The following is a 19,760-nucleotide window of genomic DNA, read 5'->3' as shown; positions in this document are numbered from 1 at the left end:
GTAATCAACACTGACAGCACCTTCCAGGGAGGAGAGAGTAAGAAACAGCAAATATTTTCCCAGTGCTCAGATTTTTCCTGGAAAATTCCAAGCATTCAGTTAGCTTCTCGATAGTTTAGGGTTCTGGACCCGAGAGGCAAAAATTCCATTCTGTGCTTTTTGTCCTCTTTTGAAGCTCAGTACTCATGTTCACTATCCACAGAAATAGGCTATCATACTCCCAACTCAGAATCGTGGATACCATATTAACTTGGAATGCGGTGTGACATCATTATTCCTTTATTTCATCTTACAGATGAGGAAAATAAGGCCTCCCAAAGTTAAGAGATTCAGGGGAAGAGTCCCTGGGCATCTGATTGCCTCACTCCAGGCACGAGTGATCCCCTTATGAGATCTCTGATTTTCACACTACAGGGTGCCCAAGTCAATGAGAGACCAGATGCCGGCACAAAGCAACACTTGAACCATACTTGAATGGATGGATGAATAGATGAATGAATGATGCATGGGGAAATAAATACTTCATAGTTCCCTTTTATTTATATTGGAGCTCCAGGTAAGACTTCATTAGAAAAATAAATAGTTCCATTATGTGAAAGCAAAGTCTGAAAACCATAGCACAAGAGCCAAAAGTGCTGATTCCCCCCATCACTACTGGCTTCATAGTGCAGAGTAGAGGGGAGTTGGGGGCTAGAGAGAGGTGTGTGTTGGGGAGTGGAGAGTGACCCTAGGCCTGCACTGCACTGGCTCACCCATCACTCTAGTTCAAACATCCGACAGCTGTCATTCCAGGTAAACCGTGTATAGGTATTTTGCTAGGCACTAGATACAATGTTCTCATCATTCTCAAAGGAACACATGACCTATAAAAGGTTATGCAGCACAGCTCTAAGTCACTATCTAAACCTCCACAGATGTGAGCAATTTGAGTCATAAGAAGTCTGAATATTTTATAGCCAAGCAATTGGCAAGACAGAAAGAGCTGACAAGTTGCCCAAAGCCACATGGCAGGTTTGTGGCAGGGCTGGGATCTGAATCTGGGAGTTAGTATGAGCTTCTTTCTAATATATCAAAGGTTCTTAACCTTGGTTGGGCTTCAGGATGTATGAATCTGCTGAACTGCATGCCAAATTGGGAGGAAGTGCATTTTTCTAGGGGAAAGGAACAACTGGTATTTTCATCAGATTCTCAAAGGGGTCTGTGACCAAAATAAGATTAAGGACTACTGCAATCTGCTAGGAGGGTCCTCAGTTCTGCTTTCCCTGCAGAGCCTAGAGCAAGCATGGGCAAAGCTGTTCAACTGATCTTTGATCGGGGCAGGATGAGTGCATGCGCTGACTTACTCTCCTGCCTGCCCCCATGCAACCCCCCTAGGATGCTGAAGCCATCCCTTTCTCCAATAACAGACTGAGTGAGACCTTGTGTATGGTGACAGAACTGAGTGTACTGAACAGGAAGGTTACAGAAACTTCTGATATCCGCCAAGATGTCAAAGCTGAGACTTTGGACATGCTCAAAACATTTTCCTCCAAGATGGGATCTGTCCCCTGGAGACTGAGGGAACAGGCGAGCCAGCAAGCACTCAGTTAAATATCGTCTTAATTTGGAAAGCACAGAGGGACATTTTTTACCAGTAGTCAGCTGTTCCCCAGCACTAGGAGTGCAATGCAGTGCTTGCTGAAGCCTGGGGGCAACTCAGATTGACAGGCAGCCTCCCCATCTGTCACCAGCTGACCCCACCTCTCCCTGGCTGAAATAAGAGTGAGCAACCACTACCCTAGGGGCCCTGGAAGAGACCCAAAACCCAAAAAGAATACAGGAGTGATAAGGAAAAGTGTTAGCACAGGCTTAGCCCAGTGCACAGGAAATAGCTGTGTTTTCTAGTCCAGTCTACTGGGCACATGGTAATTGGTAGGGCAGGAGGGAGGCATGACTGAAACATTCATTCAGCAAACATCAAAAACATATGTATCAGATACAGCACTTGGAACAGCAGTGGTTGGGGTGGGGGAAGGAGATAATCATTCATTCACTCAACAAATACTTAAAGCACAAACTGGGTAGGCTTGAAGCTGGGCATTGGGCAGAAGAGGGGGTGATGCACAGATCATTCATTCATCGGCTGAATATTTACTGAGCATCTACTAAGTATTGGCATTGGCGATACAAGGAACACAACAGCCATGTTCAAGTGTCAAGGTTCTCTGAGCACCACAGTAGCTGGATGAAGAAACTGAGGCAGTGGAACCTCACACACAAGTTTCATTGCTGAGGGGGCCAGGCCCCAAACCCTGGACCCAAGCTGGCCCTGCTGACAGGGGCCTCCTCCCTGTCCTCCCCTCACATTTCTTTTCAGGGCACATGAGTCATTAGTCACGGAATTTTAATGGCACAAGCACAGCAGTTCCTGGGTCTGCCGATGAGTCCATCCCATGGGGCTATTCGGAGACCGCAACAACTGAGAGCCAAGGATTTTTGGTCCCTTGACAACATTCTCTCACGACTCTGCCATCCTTCCCTCTCCACAAGGAGAGTTTAAAAATATCCCACCTCCACCTTTGGCACCCCAAATTGAATTAGTACTTAAGTTGAAATGACTGAGCTGGAGGGATAACTGCCTGTGGCCATCACCACCGGAGGCCCAGTGTCCCCAGGATGTCTGAACTGCCCCTGGACCCATTGGCAGGGGCATGGGAAAGAGAAAATTTGAGAATCCGAAGTAACAACAGGAGAGGAATGAGGCTAGGAAGCAGGGCTCCACTGGGAGCAGGAAGTGGCCCTGGAAGGTCCACACACAATCTGCAGGGAGCTGGGCTCTGCCTCTGCTTGGCTCAGGGAAGGAGACGGGAAATGCTGGGTTAATCAAGTTCTTTACTGCAGGACTTCTTGGAACCTTGAATATGCTGATGTGCATTGTAAATCTATAAAAAGGGAATGTCTAGTGCAGTGTTTCCCAAACTTATTTGACCACAGAAACCTCTCTCTCTCTCTCTTTTTCCCATAGAGATTAGTGCATTGCACAGCTTAAAAACCTGAGCTTTAACCAGTGTCTTTATTGAGCCTCTACCTGCATGGGGCCTTATGCTAAGTGCCTGGGCTACTGGAATACAAAGAAGACACAGTTCTGGTGTGGGGAGTCCTCTGTGGGAGGCAGTGACTCGACAGAACCAGAGGGGATGAGGCCAGTATGCGGGGCAGGGGGTAGGGGAGGGCCTGGAGCTAGAGGGAGCTCATGGTTCCACTGATTAAGATAAAGGTGTGGGGCCACTAGAGGTTGGGGTGGTGGGGTGGACAGGAAAGAGGGAAATGTGGACAACTACCCCTCCCCCACAGTACTCCCACCTTTTAATCACCCCAGCCAGGAGGTCCTTCCCATCTGAAGGGTCACTAGAGGGTTTGGTCTTCAGTGCCTGGCATCCCCCTCCCCACCCCCAACCACGCCTATGCTATTGAACTTGGGCTAACATCCAGAAGCCAGGGAACAGCTATTCACAAATTCAGTAATTGAGTCATTAGCGTTGACTCAGAAATCATTTTTTTTCTAAGTCTCTCTCTTGGAGAAGCTTTTAAGACCCTTTAAATTGGTTAATGGAGAGTTTAGAGATGAGGATGGAGCCTCGGCTTTTAGTTCTCCCTGCTCATCTCCCTGGCTCTCCCCAACATACTCAAGGGCAAGAGTGATGAGATAATCCAATATCTGTTTTATTAAACTCCTATACATTTCTGGCACACCCTTCACAGATGAAGATCTCAGAACCCGCACTTCCTTGCTTCCAGACTCCAAGAGCTCAATCTCCATCGCCCTCCCATTGGAAGGATGATAATAACGCTTTCATATAGTGACAGTGTGAACCAGTGTGAGAGAGGGGCCAAGAGGCCTAGGACCTTTCCTGGCCTGGTGACTCACAAAGCCACACAACCACGGGCATCACGCAGCCTCCTCAGACCACAGTGAGCACCAAGGTCCTTTCCCCAGCAATGCGCCCCCCCCCCCCGACATCACCACCCTTGATCTACAACTAAGCAAATAATGCAGAGTTGGGTCAGTTGCTGCCAGAACCTGGGTCTTCAAGCATTTTCCTCTTCATACCGTGCTAGGGCAGGGGCTTAAGGTTCTCTGGGAAGGTGGGTGGTGGCTGGCCTCTTCTTTGGGATTCACATTGCTGTGTGTCTCTGACAACCTAGGTTCCCACGTTAGGGCTGAAGTGAAAGGGTCTGAAAAGTGAAGCACATATGTCAGGCATTTTGGAAAGAAACTCCTTCCTGCCAGATGATCATGAACCCACTGGGGGGAACCAGTGAGGTGGGAGCTGGTCTTGGGACCACCTGATTTAGTGCTTCCCAAGTTACAGTCATTCATGGAACCACCCTCCTGATTTTTGGAGGCTCTGTGCTCCCTTTTATACAATGTCACAGCGTTTCTCTTTAAGTTGATTCACTGTTTTTAATATCTGTGAAACTAGAATATGCTACTCACATTTTCATATTAGATATTAAATAAGTAACTGCTAAAATAAAAAAATATTAATTCAAATACTACCCCAAATCCCCTGTGATCCACCGAAAACACAGACCCAATGCTGGCAAAAAAATAAATAAATAACATAACATAACATAACATAGTGTTAAGACTGAGGAAACCGAGCCATAGGGTGGGGAAAGGTATGTTCACAGAGGCTAGGGTGAGGCCCAGGGTCTTGGAACATTCTATAGCGGTTTCCATGGGTCACTGAGTAAGTCCTTTTTTGTGCACAGACCAGAAATGACTATAAATACACCCACTGCTTATCTGTGAGCTCCCAACTGGAGGGAAAGGTCAAAATCATTTATTAGCCATGCACTTAGTTGCTTGAGAACCTGAGCTCCCACAGGATTTTTATCCCAGAAAGGAATACTGACACTCCATTTGTACTGCCATTCAAATCCCATCCACCCACCCATGACCCAGTGAGAAACCAGGAATGTTGCATCTCACCTTAGCCAAAACCCAGTCTGACGAGACTCCTTTCCAAAGGGGAGGGGTGTGGGGCGATAGCCCTGCTGGGGGCTCCAGGGCTGGATCCTAGATGCCCACTTCTGCAGAGGAAACCAAGGCTGCCCGTGCTTGAGGCATGTGGGAGGTGTGAGGCTCCTGCCCGCAGGGTGCTCAGGCTGCAGAGGGAGGGGCTGGAAAAGGACTTCAGTCCCGTAACTGCCAGGTCACTGGGCCCCGAGGCTGCAAGCAGAGTGAGAGCAACTCCTACTCATTCAGAATTCTTGGATTCCTACTCTGGAGTAAGGGCTTCTTAAAGGACTTGGCACCCCCAGGCACAGTTATCCCAGGCTAGCCCCACGACTTGTAGATAAATGGGGCCATCTGAGCCCTAGAAGGGTACTCTAGGGCACCGAGGCAACCTCGGATGCTGTTCCCCCTAAAATCACTGGAGTTACTATCATGTATTCAGTGTTTGAGTGCCAGGCTGTGCTAAGCCACTGACGGTCATCTCATTTGATCCTTACAACTTAATGATAAGGTACTAGGAACATACTCATTTTCAGAGGTGAAGAAAATGAAGTGCAAAGACTTGGAGTTGAAGTTCAGTGACCAGAACAAAGCAGAAGTGAAAATTCAGGTTGGCTTGACTAGAAACATTGTATTCTTACCCACAGGGCAGGAAATGACAAGGAAAACTATGGACTATGGTCACCCGCTCCTGTCACAGTGTACTGAGCTCAGGGAGGAACCTGTTGGTGTGACTCCTCTGTACCTGCAGCCTCCATGGAAAAGATGGTCCGCAGTCGTTCCCGGGCAGGCTTGTTCCCCAGAGCTGCTGACTGCCGATAACATCTCACAGCCTCTCCCAGACTCCTCTGCACACCAAGGCCCTTCTCATGGCAAATTCCCATGTGGTACATGCTCTGTGAGTCCTGAAGAATATGGACAGACACACAGATACATACAACACAGTACTGAAGAGCTGGAATGCTGAGGCAGGAAGCAAGTGGGAGAGTGAAGCCTGGTGGGAGTTTCATCCAGGCAGGATCAAGGCCCTTCTGGCATCAAGAAATCACAATTCTGAAAAGCCAGAGGCAACACATAAAGAGTCAGGCTTCCCTCCTCCCAGGGAGATTCTGGCCAGAAATGTGGATACTTCTCTTGCTGAGGCTGGAGCAGAAAGTCTGCAGAATCACCAGCTGCAGGACACACTGAGCCCAGCTGTGGGAAACCTGAGGGCCAGGTGCCTGCATTATTCTGAGTGAGAAACAAGGGTGGAGGCTGGCCTCCCGAACAGCCCCATCCACCTCCAGGAATCCCTGTCAAGCATAAATCACGAGTGCTTTGCTGCCTTTGAAAGGTTAAAGGGCTTTATTTCTTTGTCCATGGTCTGATGGTTTCTCTACTCTCATAGAGAAGTGTGATCCTCAGAGGGGCAGTATTGGGGAAGGGATGAGAGGCCCACTCTCTATAGCCAGGCCATCTGGATTCCAATCTTGGCTCGACCACTTACTAGCTACGTGATCTCGAGCAACTCTCTGTGCCTCAACTTTCTTATCTAAAAGTGGGAATAACACCACCTTCTTTTTGACATATAAAAAGTACTTCGATTCAAGCTATTATTTTAATTTCCTCCATTTACCTGCATCATTGACCCTGCCCTCTCTAGCAGAACATTTTCATTATAGTCACTCTCCCAACTAAAATTAATAAAGCATTGTATTGATTCCAATCATGATTCCATTTCTTCTACCTTCCCAGTCAAATTTCTGGGAGGTGTTTTTTATAACATGCAGGCCAGAGTCTCATGCCTCCAGGCCAGTTTAGAACACAGCACTAGATATCTGTAAGGCCAACTCCACCAACCTCCCCTGCTTGGTACAAGGCTAGAAAGAGAATTTTCCCAGAGCAGCGACTGAGTGTGAGGACTATGTTAGGCCCAGTGTTACATGACATCCCTAGAGACTTCTCCACATAGCATGCTGTGTGCCTTCACAGGACAGTAAGCGAGGCGGGGTAAGCCATGTGCAGGCTGGCTCAGCCCAAGGTCCCACTCAGGCTCTTTCAAAGAAAGGCAAGGGGCCTCTGTGGTGGCACAAGGAGTTAAGTCTCAGCATTATAAAGCTATCTGCAGCTACTGTGGCACAAGTTTAATCCGCAGCCAAGATGATGACCCACATGGCACAGCTGACCTCTATCTCACCCACTGCCCCCCTCAGAAATGTATTTCAGTAGCTCTATCTGTTCTGTTACCCACTCTGTCTGGTGAGTCTTATATGCATAAATAAATAAATCTCCAAAAAAAAAAAAGGGGGGCATAGAGCAGGTACTGGTTGGTTGGTGACTTCAGTCCTCTTGAAGATGACTATAGATACTTTGGCCAACACAGAGTGAAAAGGGAAAGTATTCTTCCCAAACAGTTGAATAAAGCTGTCAGTAAGTTGGCTAGAGAACAAAGAGAAGCAGCAGCCCCTGGGCTGGGAAATCCTAGAGCAAGCACATTGCTTGCTTTCATCCAGTGCTCCTGGTCCTTCCAGTATAACTCAAAAAATATACTGGTCGGGCCCTCCCTGGTGGTGTAATGGGTTAAAGTGCAGATTACGAAGCAGTCACAGCTGCTTCAGCCCAGCCAGGGAGGTGACCCACATGGTATGGCAACCTCTCCTGACCCACCTGCTGCTCCCCTCAGCAGAATATTTCAATACAACTGCCTGTTTTGCTCCTCACTCTGTCTCTAGTGATTTCTCTCATACCCACTCCTGTACCTCTGGCCTGTACCCCAGTTCTTATATGCATAAATAAATAAAACTTTTTTTTTAAAGATACCTGTTTAATAGGATTTCCTAAACATCACTGAAGAATTTTTCCTCTTTGCATTACTTATAACATCCATGGAATGTTCTATGGAACAAACTCTGGGTCAAGCTGTTTGAATGCCAGCAACCCCAGGTCACAAGCAGATACTGCTGCCCTTCCAAAAGCTCAGTGTGTTCCCTCACATGTCTTCTAGTCCCCAAACTATTGGCTCATGAGGAGGCACCTTTCATGCACACAGCTGACCACGTGCCCTCACACCCATTATCTCAGTCACTTTACAACCCTCACCTCAACCGTATGAAGTAACACACAGGTAAGACAGGCATTATTATCTTAATTTCAGTGCCCAGGGAAACAAGACGTGACTGGGCCAGTATTGCCCTGGTAAATGTTTAACAATGGTTCCCCAGGGGGTGAAGTCTTGACTTGCAGCAATTTCTGTAGTGCAAATACTCCTACCTGAGCTGATTTTAAGCTGCATGCAGTCCCAGGCTGGGGGCAGCCAGCTCTAGCATATCACTGGACTGGCCCATGAGTCACAAGAAAGTCAGTAAGTTAAGGCTTCAAGACAGCCCAGTGCTCCCAGCAACCTTCTAAGCATAGCTGAGCACTGTGCCAGTTCCCAAATTGCCTCTTTTATCAGATTCCATCCCCAGAATGCCTGAGTAGTAGAACCCTCGTACCCCATTGCTGGCTGCAAGCCACAGATATTTCACAGCGCCCTGCTCATCCAGGTATGGCTCCTTGGTGAAAAGCACCCCGAGGAAGGCTTGGGCCTGTGGTTAGGGAGGAAAGAAAAAAGGCACTTTAGTCTCTGCCGGGTCCCAGGGTCCCAACCACCCAGGGGCGATACCACCCACAGCACTCACCTCTCTCAAGCCTGAGTCTGCAGCCTGCCGCAGCAGGGACACCGCCCTCTGCCGCTCAGGATCCCAGGAGGATGCTGGCTCTTGCAGCAGGCACCTGGCATATCGGTACTGAGCCAGGCTGTGGCCCTGGTTGGCAGCCAGTCGGTAAGAAAGGATTGCCTGGGGCAACGGGAGAAACACCAGCCAACTGGTAGCTCAGAAAGCGTGCTTTTTCTTTGAGTGAAATATTTAAAATTACTCTGATTACATAATACACAATACCAGATTAGTCAGGAAATACAAATAAACCAAATTTGAAAATATAGATAATCAAAAATAAAATCAAAAGAAACCCGACCTCGTAAAAACTGGCCCATTAATATTTTAGCTATTGTATAGCCTTACAAACGGCTTCCTGTTTCCACGTTTTCCTATACACATACACACATATCATGTATGTTTATATATTCATTGTACAGGGGCAGAAAGAGAGAATACATTCTGTTTTGTACAGTTTTTTCACTTAACAATACCCCATGAATGTCTTCACTTGCCAATAAATATAAATCCAGCACATCATTTTTAAGATCCACATTAACCAGTTATCTACAAAAGGAACTCCAAGTTGCTTTCCCTTTACTGTCATCATATACAATTCTAAGAAACACATTCTTAGATATACATCTTTGACTACCTATTCTACTTTCTGAATTAACTGATCCATTCATCAAAGTAATGGTCTGGGCCCTGAGGATACAGCCACAGAGTACAAAGACAAGGTCCGGCCCTCTCTGGGTTTTAAGTCAAAATTTCTATAGATTAGGAGTTTCTTTCTTCTAATTCCCTTATGACTGGAAGAGAGAAGCTGCATTTCCCCCAAGCCCAACTCAGTGCTAATTTCTGGAGCTCACTGTGAGCAGCCCAGCACAGGGGCCAAAGCTGCTGGGGACGGTGGGGGGAGCAGTACCTTGCTGAGGTCCCTGGGGGTGCCCCTGCCGTGCTCATGACACAGGCCCACATTATACTGTGCCTTGCTGTAGCCACGGTCTGCTGCTTTCTGGAAGTAGGAAAAGGCTGCTGCATGGTCTCCATTCTTCATGCTCTCTGTCCCTGTAAGAAAGCACAGGGCGTAAACACAGCTTCTGCAGCCATTTCCTCAGCCAGATACCCACCAGCTCCTTCCTTTTTTGTACTAGACACTTTGTGTATATTTCCATCCTCCAACATTCCCCTGGTTTGCCCTAGACATCAGTAGGTTCTGCTCTAAACCGCCCTTCTCCACTGGGCAATGGTACCCGGAGTCCCTCTGGGAATGGCCCTCCCACAGTGCTGTCAGTCAACGTGCCCGTGCTCTTGCCAACCAGTGAGACCCTCTCTCAGGAATCTGAACCTGGATCTGGTTATGACAGCTCTTGCAGACTTATTCTGCGGGCAGCCCTCAGGACACCCCATCTAGCAGTGATTTGTCCCACACTCTGGGGCTTCCCTTGGCAGGTCAATAGATTTCAATTGGCTCCTTGTGTGCATCTGTTAACCAGAGTGGGGTAGGCTATTTCCTAACTGACAAAACTTAACTGATACAGCTAATCCTGTCAATCCTGCTTTATGAGGAGACCACAGGAAATAACAGAGCTGAGATGTCCAACCCCAAAACCCATGTTCATTCTTTTTATCATCCAAACAAAAAGGAAAACTGGAAAGAAGCTGGCACAGCCCGAATGTCAGCCCTGCGCTTTTGCTCACATGGTTCTCCTGCCCGGGATATAATTTCCTGCCTTTACCATCAGGCCTTCCCATCTGTTTCTGCTCCAAAACCTTCAGACCACACTCAGCCTTTAAGCACATTGGCACTTACTTATCATACCAGCCTTTTTCTATGAACTAAACTGTTTCAAGAGTGCAAGCTCTGTCTCCTCAATTAGACTGTAAAATCCTGGAGGCAGCAGCAGAAAAAGAATGTGGAAGAAATAACTTTGCATAGGGTGAAAGCTCTATACAAATGCAAAATATGATTATGGCTTATGCTCCCTTTGTGTTCTGCCACAGTGCTTAGCGCTTGCTGAATAAATGAATATATGAATGAAGGAATGGGCAAGAAAATTCTCAGAAGAGACTGACTGCCCATCAAAATCACAAAAAGCTAATGAGGTAGAAGCCAGGTTCCATTCAGCCAGCAGTGAATTAAAGGCCTCTCCCTGCCGCCTGAAAACTCACTGCCCAGGGTGCATAGAACCCTCCGTCCTTGAGGAGAAGACTCAAGAGAAAAAAAGATCCCACCCTTCCCCACCTCCCACACTGGCTTCATCAACACACGCTGCCTATCTATTCTGTCTCCTCTGCCCCTAACCTAGAACCAACTGCCATGACATGATTCTTAACTAACAGCTCTATGTGGCCTCCTATTTCCCCTCTGGCATCCCTACAGTCCACATCTGTCTACACCACAGCCAGAGATTTCTGGAAAAGTACATCAGATCATGTGGCTGCCCCACTTCCTGCTCCAGCTTCAAGTCCCCCAGTGACATCCTGACTCACTCAGAAAATCCACTCTTGGCCCTCTCTGGTGGCACAGTGGATTAACACACAACACTATGAAGCTATCTGGAGCCAGTGCAGCACGTCACTCTGCCAACAGAGGTTCCTACTTGTGCACTGAGGGTCTGCTCCAAACCTCAGGAGCCTTTTCTTGCACATGTATGGCAGAGAATGCTAATGCTAAGGATTTACTTTCTCCTCCTTTCTGTCATGAGTTCGATCCCAGTCAAGGAGGTGACCCACATAGCGTGGTAGACCTCTCCTGACCCACCCACTGCTCCTCTCAGCAGTGTTTCAGTAGATCTGCCTCATGTTCTGCTCCCTATTCTGTCTTTGGTGAATCCTCTCACCTATCACACTTCTGGCCTATACTCCAGTTCTTGCGCGCATAAATAAATAAATCTTTTAAAAAAGGAAACCCACTCTTTACCCTGGCTCAGAAGGTCTCACTTGATCTGACCCTTGCCTGCTTTTCTGACTTCATCTCCTCCTACTCTTCCATTTATCTCAAAATTCCAGCTACATTCACCTTTTTTCATTCCTTTAACAAGTAAAACTCAGTCCTACTGTTCCCTGCTTGGAAACCTTTCTCCAGATGGAAACAAGACTGGCTTATTTTTGTTAATCGGGTCATAGCTCAAAGACCCTCCCAGTGAGGCCTTGCAAATCAAAAGTTGCTCCTTGTCCAAGTAACTAACATACTCCTGTTTAATTTTATCCACAATATTTATCACCATCTAAAATTATCTTTTTTATTTGCTGCCAATGACTGTTTTTCTGTCCTTAACTTACATGTCAGCTCCATGAGAACAAGGACTTGGTCTTACAAAGCACCTTGTCCCCGACATCTAAGATGGAGTCTAACAAAGAGTGGCTACTCAATAAATCAGTTCAGAATGAATCCTAGTCTCTCATCTATCTACTCTCTAGACTATAACAGATGCTGCTGGTGCCTGGGTCTCCACATTAGAAGGCTGAAACTTAAGCCAAGTTACTGCAAAGAACAGGCTAAATGGTGAAGCATATCTGGAGTCTAGATGTGGGACAGAGGTTTGTATTTGTGCACTGAGGGTCTGCTCCAAACCTAAGAAGACTTTTTTTTCCTTGTATGGCAGAGAATGCTAATGTCTGCTAAATGCTAAGGATTTATTTTCTCCTCCTTACAAAGTAACAAAATTCTTAGGTAAGTACAGGGTCATTCAGCTGAAAACTACGTTCCCAGACTCCCCTGTGACTAAGTGTGGTCATTAGCTGATACAATTATTAGTACATCTTCTGGGTCAGGTCCTCAGAGGTTAAGAGGGGTCCTTTAGCTTCTCTCTCTCCCCACTCCTAGCTGTTAGAATATGGATAAGGGGGCAGGAGCTGGAAGAGTCAAATTGGATCTTGAGATGGAAACCAGTTTTAATGGCAGAATGAGCACGCATGGGGCCCCGACACCACTGTGGCACATTTGGTCCACTTACCTGGGAGAAAAACTCCCCTGTTTAAACAGCCCTTACCCTGAATCTATCTGACCAAGCCCATACCCTCTCCACTTTCCCACCCACCCTCTTTGAGGCAGGTCCACAAAGTTACCCAGGAAGTTGAAGGCAATGGAAACACTGAGCTGGAAGAGCTGCTGAATGGAAGTCACAGCCTCCTCCAGAGATAGAGTCTTTGACGTATCTTGTTCCTGGTGAAGAAATATAAAGATTTATGATGGGATGGCCACCAGCCCATGGGGCCTGTTATGGATGGACAAAGCTGGACAATACCTGCTTTTCACCAGTGGGCTGAGGCTGGGCTGGCTTTGCCTCACCCTTGAAGTTACAGCTGGCACACAGGAAGCCAATGTTACTGAGACCTGCAGCAAAATGGTTGACATCCCATCACCATTGGCACAACTGTCCTTGCCACTCCCATTCCCCACCACCTTCTTTCTGCTGGTTCTAGAAGGTAGAAACCTACCTTCCTCAGAGGAATCCTGGAGACCAGCTGCTGTCAGGGAGCTGAGAGAGGAAGGGCTCTCGCGTGGAGGGCAGGGCTCTTCCTGACTCAGCCTGGGTTCCCTGAGGCCAGGGTGTCTGGGAGCTGGGCTATCAGGGCTGGGGAGAATGTGCCTCCGCAGGGCTGGAAAGGTCAGCAAGAGCAGTCAGGTCAGCCAAGCTTGAGTGATTGCTCCCTGAGGTTTTGGGAACCAAAGGAAGAGTTTGGAAACAGCTCCTCCTCCATTTCCTTTGCTGGCTTCATGCCACAGGGGTCGAGAGGGGACCACATTTATGCTAACCTCCCTCCCTCAACATAAATCACTCTTCTGCTTGAATCCTTAGTGGCAGGGCAGTTTCTATCTAATGTACTGTTGTGCTCCCAGCACTTTGTTTGAGGGTAACATTGATAATGATTTTAATGAGCATAATAAAAACTTAAACTAGTATATATTGAGCATGTACTATGTGCCAGGCACTATTCTAAATCCTTGATATTATTAACTCATTTAGTCCCCCATAAAACCTATGATGTGAATTTTATGATATCCCATTTTCATCAATGAAGAAATCAAGGCACAGGGAAGTTAAAGGCATCTTGCCTAGGCACACAAACCACTCTGGGGCTTGACAGTCTGGCCCTGACAATCTGACTCCAGAGCCTTAACTGCCAGGCTGCATTCCCTCTCTACCATGGCACATAATAGCTGCTCATTAAAATTCATTTATTAAGGAATGACTGGCCAGAGAATGATCCAACTTGCTGAGGGATAGGCAGGAAGTCACACCCAGATCGAAAGTAACCTGGAACCCTATGAGGTTCTCTCCAAGGAAGGTGATGGGAGGACACTGAGGGGTAGGTGTGGCACACTCTGGGTGGATAGGACATTCCCCTTCCTGACTCCAGATAGGAAAGGCAAGGAGCTGCTGATGGCTCTTTTCCTGAGGTGTGTCCCAGCGATGTTTCCTGACCAGGCGAAACTCCCAGCCCATCCCTGCTATCCCTGGGACTGAGAACTCACAGAGTTGTGGGAGCCACCAGGGAGAGGAGAGGAAACCGTCCAGGGGACTGTGCCAAGAGCAGCGCTCCACTCTCCGAGGTCCTGCTGGCAGGGATGCCTGGAAGTGAATCTGCCTTGCCAGCTGCAGGGCCAGCACGGCCAGAGTGCCCTGGAGAAGACAGTACATCAGCAACACAAGTCTCTATCAGTCACCTCCTTCAATCTCAGCCTTCAGCTCAAACACCAGTGTCTTGAGAAGCCACGTGATGCTGGCTGGAGCAGCTCCCCTACTACATACACTTACAGCATTCAGTCTTCTCTGAAGCCCTATTAAACTGGCACTTCAATAATCATCTCAAATTATTCATCTAGGCTTTGCCTTTTGTGTTAGTGCCAAACTACTATGAGGGCAGGAGCTGTGTCTATTTTGCTCACCAAGGTATCCCCACACCCTTACAGCACTAAGATAAGCACTAGCACATTCATGCTGAATAGATATATGAACTAGTGACAGAATATACAGTCTAAGAGGACAAAGTGATCCGGCGGTATGTTAGGGCTTGACTACAAATATAACAACAGGTCAGAGTTTCCCATCAGGCTCACTCTTTCTCTAGCCTGGCACAATTCCTCCCTTCCCCCTCACCAAGCCACCCTGCTAAATACAGTCATAGATGTAGGCTTGCTGAGGCCTTTCTTGGTTCCTGGTCTACAGAAGACCTAAGCTAGCTGCTTCCCAGTGACTGCTTGGTTTTCCCTTCCCTTCCTGGGCATAACAATTTTTTTGTTGTTGTTGCAACAGGGACTGTGTATGGTGGCAAACAAATCAGAAACACAGAGTTTATATCTTCATTGAGGGAGAAAGATAAACTCCAAGTACAAGTTTTGCTCACTGTCAAAAATGAAACAAATTGGGGATATATATGAGTGGTAGAAGATAACCTGGTAAGACAGAGTAAGGGAAAGTGTCTCTGGAGTGGTAACTCTGTGTGAGTGAGACCAGGAAGACCAGGTGCCAGCACTAGCAATAACTGGGACGCATATCCATTGCATTGGGAACAGCTGGAGCTCAAGCACTTTCACATTGACAGCAGTGACAGCGCTGAGGGAGGGCCTCCGGACCTCTGAGCTTCAGGCCCAATTTCCAGAAGGTTTTCCTGGGAGGTCTCTCTAGGGCTCAGATCTTTGGCAAAATGGGGAAAGGTTCCCCTGTCCTGGGTATGGGATGCCCTCTTCCCGACTGCTCACAGAGAAGTGTCCCTGCTATGTAGATAATCCCCTGCCTCTGCTGCTGACACCCTCTTACAGAGGAGAATACTAAAACTCGGAGGGATCAAGGTACTTGCTCAAAGTACAGGGCATAAAATGACAAGGATGAGAAGTGACAGACATGGAGTAATGTGTGTGCCAACTGCATACAGAATACCTTATAAGCTGAACCTAGAAGGCAGAAATTCTGCCTATTAGACCTAGTGTTCATTTCCAAGCACCAGACTTTATGTCAGAGTCAACAAATATTTACTGAGCAGGTATTATGACCAGGACATCTGTACTAAGTGTTTTTGCAAGCATATTAAGTGGGAAAGGTAATGCATATATAGTACTTTGCACTAATAAACGTTAGCTATTTATTATTATTTATTGTAAGCACTGTGAAGACAAGAATCTTACCTACCTTGTTCTCTGCTATGTATCCCCAGTGCCTGAATCAAAAATGCCTGATTCAGAGGTGTTTCTTGAATGAAAGGAGGAATAAAAACATAAAGCAACATCTTCCCTAATATGTTCCAATGCCATGGTGACTCAAATTTTGAGTGTGAGCATAACGATGGCCCAGCTCTTATTTCTGAGTTCTACTTCCATAAAGGTAGGAAGTCTTACCCATGATATGGCATCCCACAGCGTATTTGAGGAGACACGGGCTGATACCCACTGGAAAGCATCCTTCCATCGGTGTGACCTTGGACCTCTGCTCGAGCCTGGACCTGGGCCATGGGGACCTGACCTAGATGATGCAATCAATAGACACTATCAAGTTCAGTCCCAGGTGTGCGAAGAGGAAGGCCTGGGGAGACTGAGGGTGGAATGGCAGTATCTTACCTGTTGATGTTGGGCGCTGGGATCAAGAAAGTAGAGGAGGTAACCTGAGGCCCATCTGGGGCGGTGGACTTGGGGTTCACACCCCGGAGGCCAGGTCCCAGCAGCCGGGCAAGAGCTGTGCAGAGCAACAAGGACAGTCACGTCAACAGGAACAGGGCTGAGACCATGGCGTCCCACCAATCTTCCCTGAGATGCTTGATAGAGCCCCACCCAAGAAGCCCAGGAATGGCTGCCATGTGCTTCCGCGGAGGCCCTTAAACAAGGGCACATGCGGCCGTCAATATATTACCTAGGACAGATTCTAAGGTGCCAGCCCAGAACCAACAAAGAAAAATCATTCAGAGTGGAGCACATATATATTTTAAAAAGCTCCCCAAGTGATTCTGGTGCCCTCCTAGAGCTGACCACTGCGACCCTAAAATGACCTGACATTCGTACACCAAGAAATGCTCAATGTTTGAAGCGCTTTGTCACAAATCCCCGCCACACTGGCCCGGCTCACGTCACTGACCTCTGCCCATCTTTCACTGACTCCAGTCCCGCTATTTGACGTTTATCCTTTCCCAACAGCTTCCCGCCCAACAACTGGCATCTAAGCTCCTCCTATTCCACAAACCCCACCCACCCCAAATCCCAAAACGGCCCCAGACTTCTGGGTGTAGACACGCCCCTGGGGCCCCGCCTTCACGGGGACCTAGCCCCGCCCACCACAGCTAGGCTGGCTCCTCCGGAGCGCCCCCTCTTCAGGGTAGGAGTTTCAGCAGCTTCGGGGCTCCCGCTCCCACGTCCCTCACCTCGGCCCGGGAGACCCGGGAGGCGCCACATGTCCCCAGCACCATAGAGAGCGCGCAGCCAAACAAGGGAGGAGAGACCACGAGAGAGCGGCTAGAGCGCCCGCTGCGGCGCCCTCCGAGTGGCCGCGTCCCTGAGGAAGCACCGGCCAGCCAATCAGAAAGGAGCCCCGCCGGAAGGACGGCGCTTGGGCGAGGAAGTGGGGGTGGGGCCTCTGTCGGGCTTGCGGGGAGCTGGACTTTGACAAGGGCATGGGGCTGTGGACCCTGCTTCCCGTGCCAGAGGTGTCATTTGCCAAGGAGTGGGGCAAGCGCGGAGGAGAGGCGGGTAGCTAGGTGGCGGGGCTGGACCGCCCCGGAAGCACGACCATTGAAAAGTGAGGCTAGAGCGGTCTGGCGGGCGCAGGAGGACCTTGCAGGCACGGTGGAGCCCCGAACCAGGAACCGTCTTCCCCAGGCCTAAGGCCGGAGGAGGTGGGGTAGCCGAACCCGATGAGAGGGGAAAGGGAAACAGTTTCCAGTTTCCTAGTGGTCCAGGACCAGACATGCTTGGAGACGCAGGACCGGGCTGACTAAATGAAAAACCGCACGGCAGTACTCTCATCCCGGGATGCCAGCTCGGGTGCAACTTATTCTCAATCTGCAGCCCCCTGGCCTACCTCTGCCTCTGTCCAGTCCTCAGTCTGCGCAGTGATGAGATTTGATGGAATAATCTTGGCTTCCACATGGTTTGACTGGAACAACTTGAGTCGCTGCTATAAGAGGAGTCTCCTCCCCGAATGCACTTGCCTGTTAATGAGACACACAATTAATGTTAATCTGTGTGAGCTCTCATGGGGGGGGGGGAGCCCCTCATTTACCATATACTTCAATCCGTGAAATAAAGCAGCTAAAGTTTAAACGTAAAGTTTAGACTTCCTTTTGTTTCCCCCCAGAATGTGACTTTAAGTGGATGAAAGTCTGTGGGTAAACGAGTACTACGGGCACCAACTTTTATACATAGCCATGTGCTATAACAGTTAATTTGTTCTGTTTTTTGAGCTATGCCTCAGCTACCATCCTAGAATTAGATCAGAAAAGAGAATTTGCGGTCTCCAAGAAAACAGACAAGTGGTTTAACACTGACTTCTGGAGTATTACAAATCTAGAGTTTGAATCCCAGCTTTCTTCCTTCCTATCTGCTTCACCACTTTAAACCTCAGGGTTTTCATGTAAAATAGGAACCATAATACATGCAATTGTATAGTACAGTACATTTTAAATGTTTATCATAGCTCTAGAACATAGTAAGAGACAAATAAATGTAAGCTACTATTAATTGCACTGGTAGAGGAGGTGAGTGGGCAAGTGTAATAATGTTCCAAAGTATGAACACAGGGTTACGGGATACTGCAGGAGGACTCATAGCTATTTGCGTTTGAACTGAACCTTTAAATCTGAGTAATAGAGTTTGCCAAAGAGATGGAAGAAAAGCATTGCACACAGAAGAAACAATAATAAAGTCCCAGAAGTAGCCACTTCTCACATTCCTAGTGTTGCTGCCTCAAAATAAAATAAAAAGCATGCTGATTCAAATCTGTTCCTACTGGGACTTCTGTACTCTTCTTCCTTTCAGGCTGTGTGGAGTTCCTTTCATTCCTCAAGTCTTGGTCACGTCCAGCTCTTCACTGACGGCACCTCAACTGTTTGAACCTTATGCTTTTCCCTATGCCTGTAGCATTTAATTTCTTACCATTGAATCTGGCAGTAATTATATGTTGTCCTGTTCTTTAATTATTTGTGTAAGTCTAGTCTCCCTACTTCTCTCCCTCGGGGCAGGGATGGCATTTTCCCATTTTGCATCCCATATTGGGCTTGACATAAGGTGTCAGCTCACAGAAGATGCTCAGACAATGACTGTTGACTGGATGACTTGTGCTGATGGTGATTACAGGAAAGAGCTCCAGACCCCATCATAGGATTTATTGATTTGAGTGGAATGTATTCATTCCACATGTAAACACTGAGGGCTTTCCATGTTTGAAGTTAGTTGAAAATGTTAAAGATGAAGAGTCTTGTTCCCATATATAAAATGGCGTTATGATGAAATGTCCCTAAAGGTCTGAAAACACTGAGAGAACACTTGTGTGAGGAGTCTTCACTAGCATAGCAGGAGACAGCAACATTGTTCCCTTGCCTTACACTAAGCCTGAACTTCCCAGGTGCAAGCCATAGGCCATTTTCTTCTGCTCCCAGCACTGCTCTGTGTTGTCAGCTTGAGGCCCAAAGTCAAGGTGACTCAACCCCTTTACAAAGGAAAGCTAACTTATTCAGGGAACCCAATGACCAGATACCCAGTTAATCACTTTTGTGGATGCCACTGTATACTCACCAGTGAATGTTGTAGGCATTTGTTGTCTTTTCTGGAGGCATTCTTGATTTGCATAAGTCAAATATGTGAAAGCTTATTCTGTGCTGAAGAATGTCCTGAGTATATAAAACTTTTTTTTTTTTAGATGGCTGTGGTCCCTGCCCTCACAGAAAAATAGTCTGGCACGGAGAACAAACTTAATAAACAATTAAACAGTATGATGTTTTCACTGTTTTTTGTAGCACAACACTTCAGAATGTAGTGACTTGAAACAATCCTTTTATTGTTTTGTTTAGTTCTGTGAATTGACTGGGCTTAGTGAGGCAGTTCTGTTGGTCTCACGTGGGACGTGGTGAGGTTTCTAGTCAGCAGCTGG

General features: G+C 47.6%; 1 protein-coding gene across 2 annotated transcripts; it reads right to left on the bottom strand.

Annotated features, from left to right (window-relative positions):
* Positions 1-3,684: 3,684 nt before the first annotated feature.
* On the bottom strand, positions 3,685-17,164 carry KIAA0141 (KIAA0141 ortholog). Of its 2 annotated transcripts, none has more exons than XM_004686829.2 (13): positions 17,038-17,164; positions 16,244-16,358; positions 16,025-16,148; positions 14,165-14,312; positions 13,126-13,287; positions 12,933-13,021; positions 12,754-12,850; positions 9,608-9,750; positions 8,662-8,820; positions 8,476-8,568; positions 5,748-5,907; positions 4,976-5,215; positions 3,685-4,215 (listed from the first exon to the last, which is right to left on the bottom strand). In XM_004686829.2, the coding sequence occupies exons 1-12, from the start codon at positions 17,066-17,068 to the stop codon at positions 4,977-4,979; spliced, it is 1,560 nt and encodes a 519-aa protein (XP_004686886.1). In that variant the 5' UTR covers positions 17,069-17,164; the 3' UTR covers positions 3,685-4,215; position 4,976. The 2 variants fall into 2 exon arrangements, with proteins under 2 accessions (XP_004686886.1, XP_012583517.1); XM_012728063.1 differs by lacking the exon at positions 17,038-17,164 and adding an exon at positions 16,755-16,820.
* Positions 17,165-19,760: the final 2,596 nt, after the last annotated feature.

Source organism: Condylura cristata, unplaced genomic scaffold (assembly GCF_000260355.1).
Source record: "Condylura cristata isolate star-nosed mole 26May11 unplaced genomic scaffold, ConCri1.0 scaffold00021, whole genome shotgun sequence".
NCBI lineage: Eukaryota > Metazoa > Chordata > Mammalia > Eulipotyphla > Talpidae > Condylura > Condylura cristata.
Note: the sequence above shows the minus strand (reverse complement) of the source record. Positions and strands in the feature narration are given on the sequence as shown.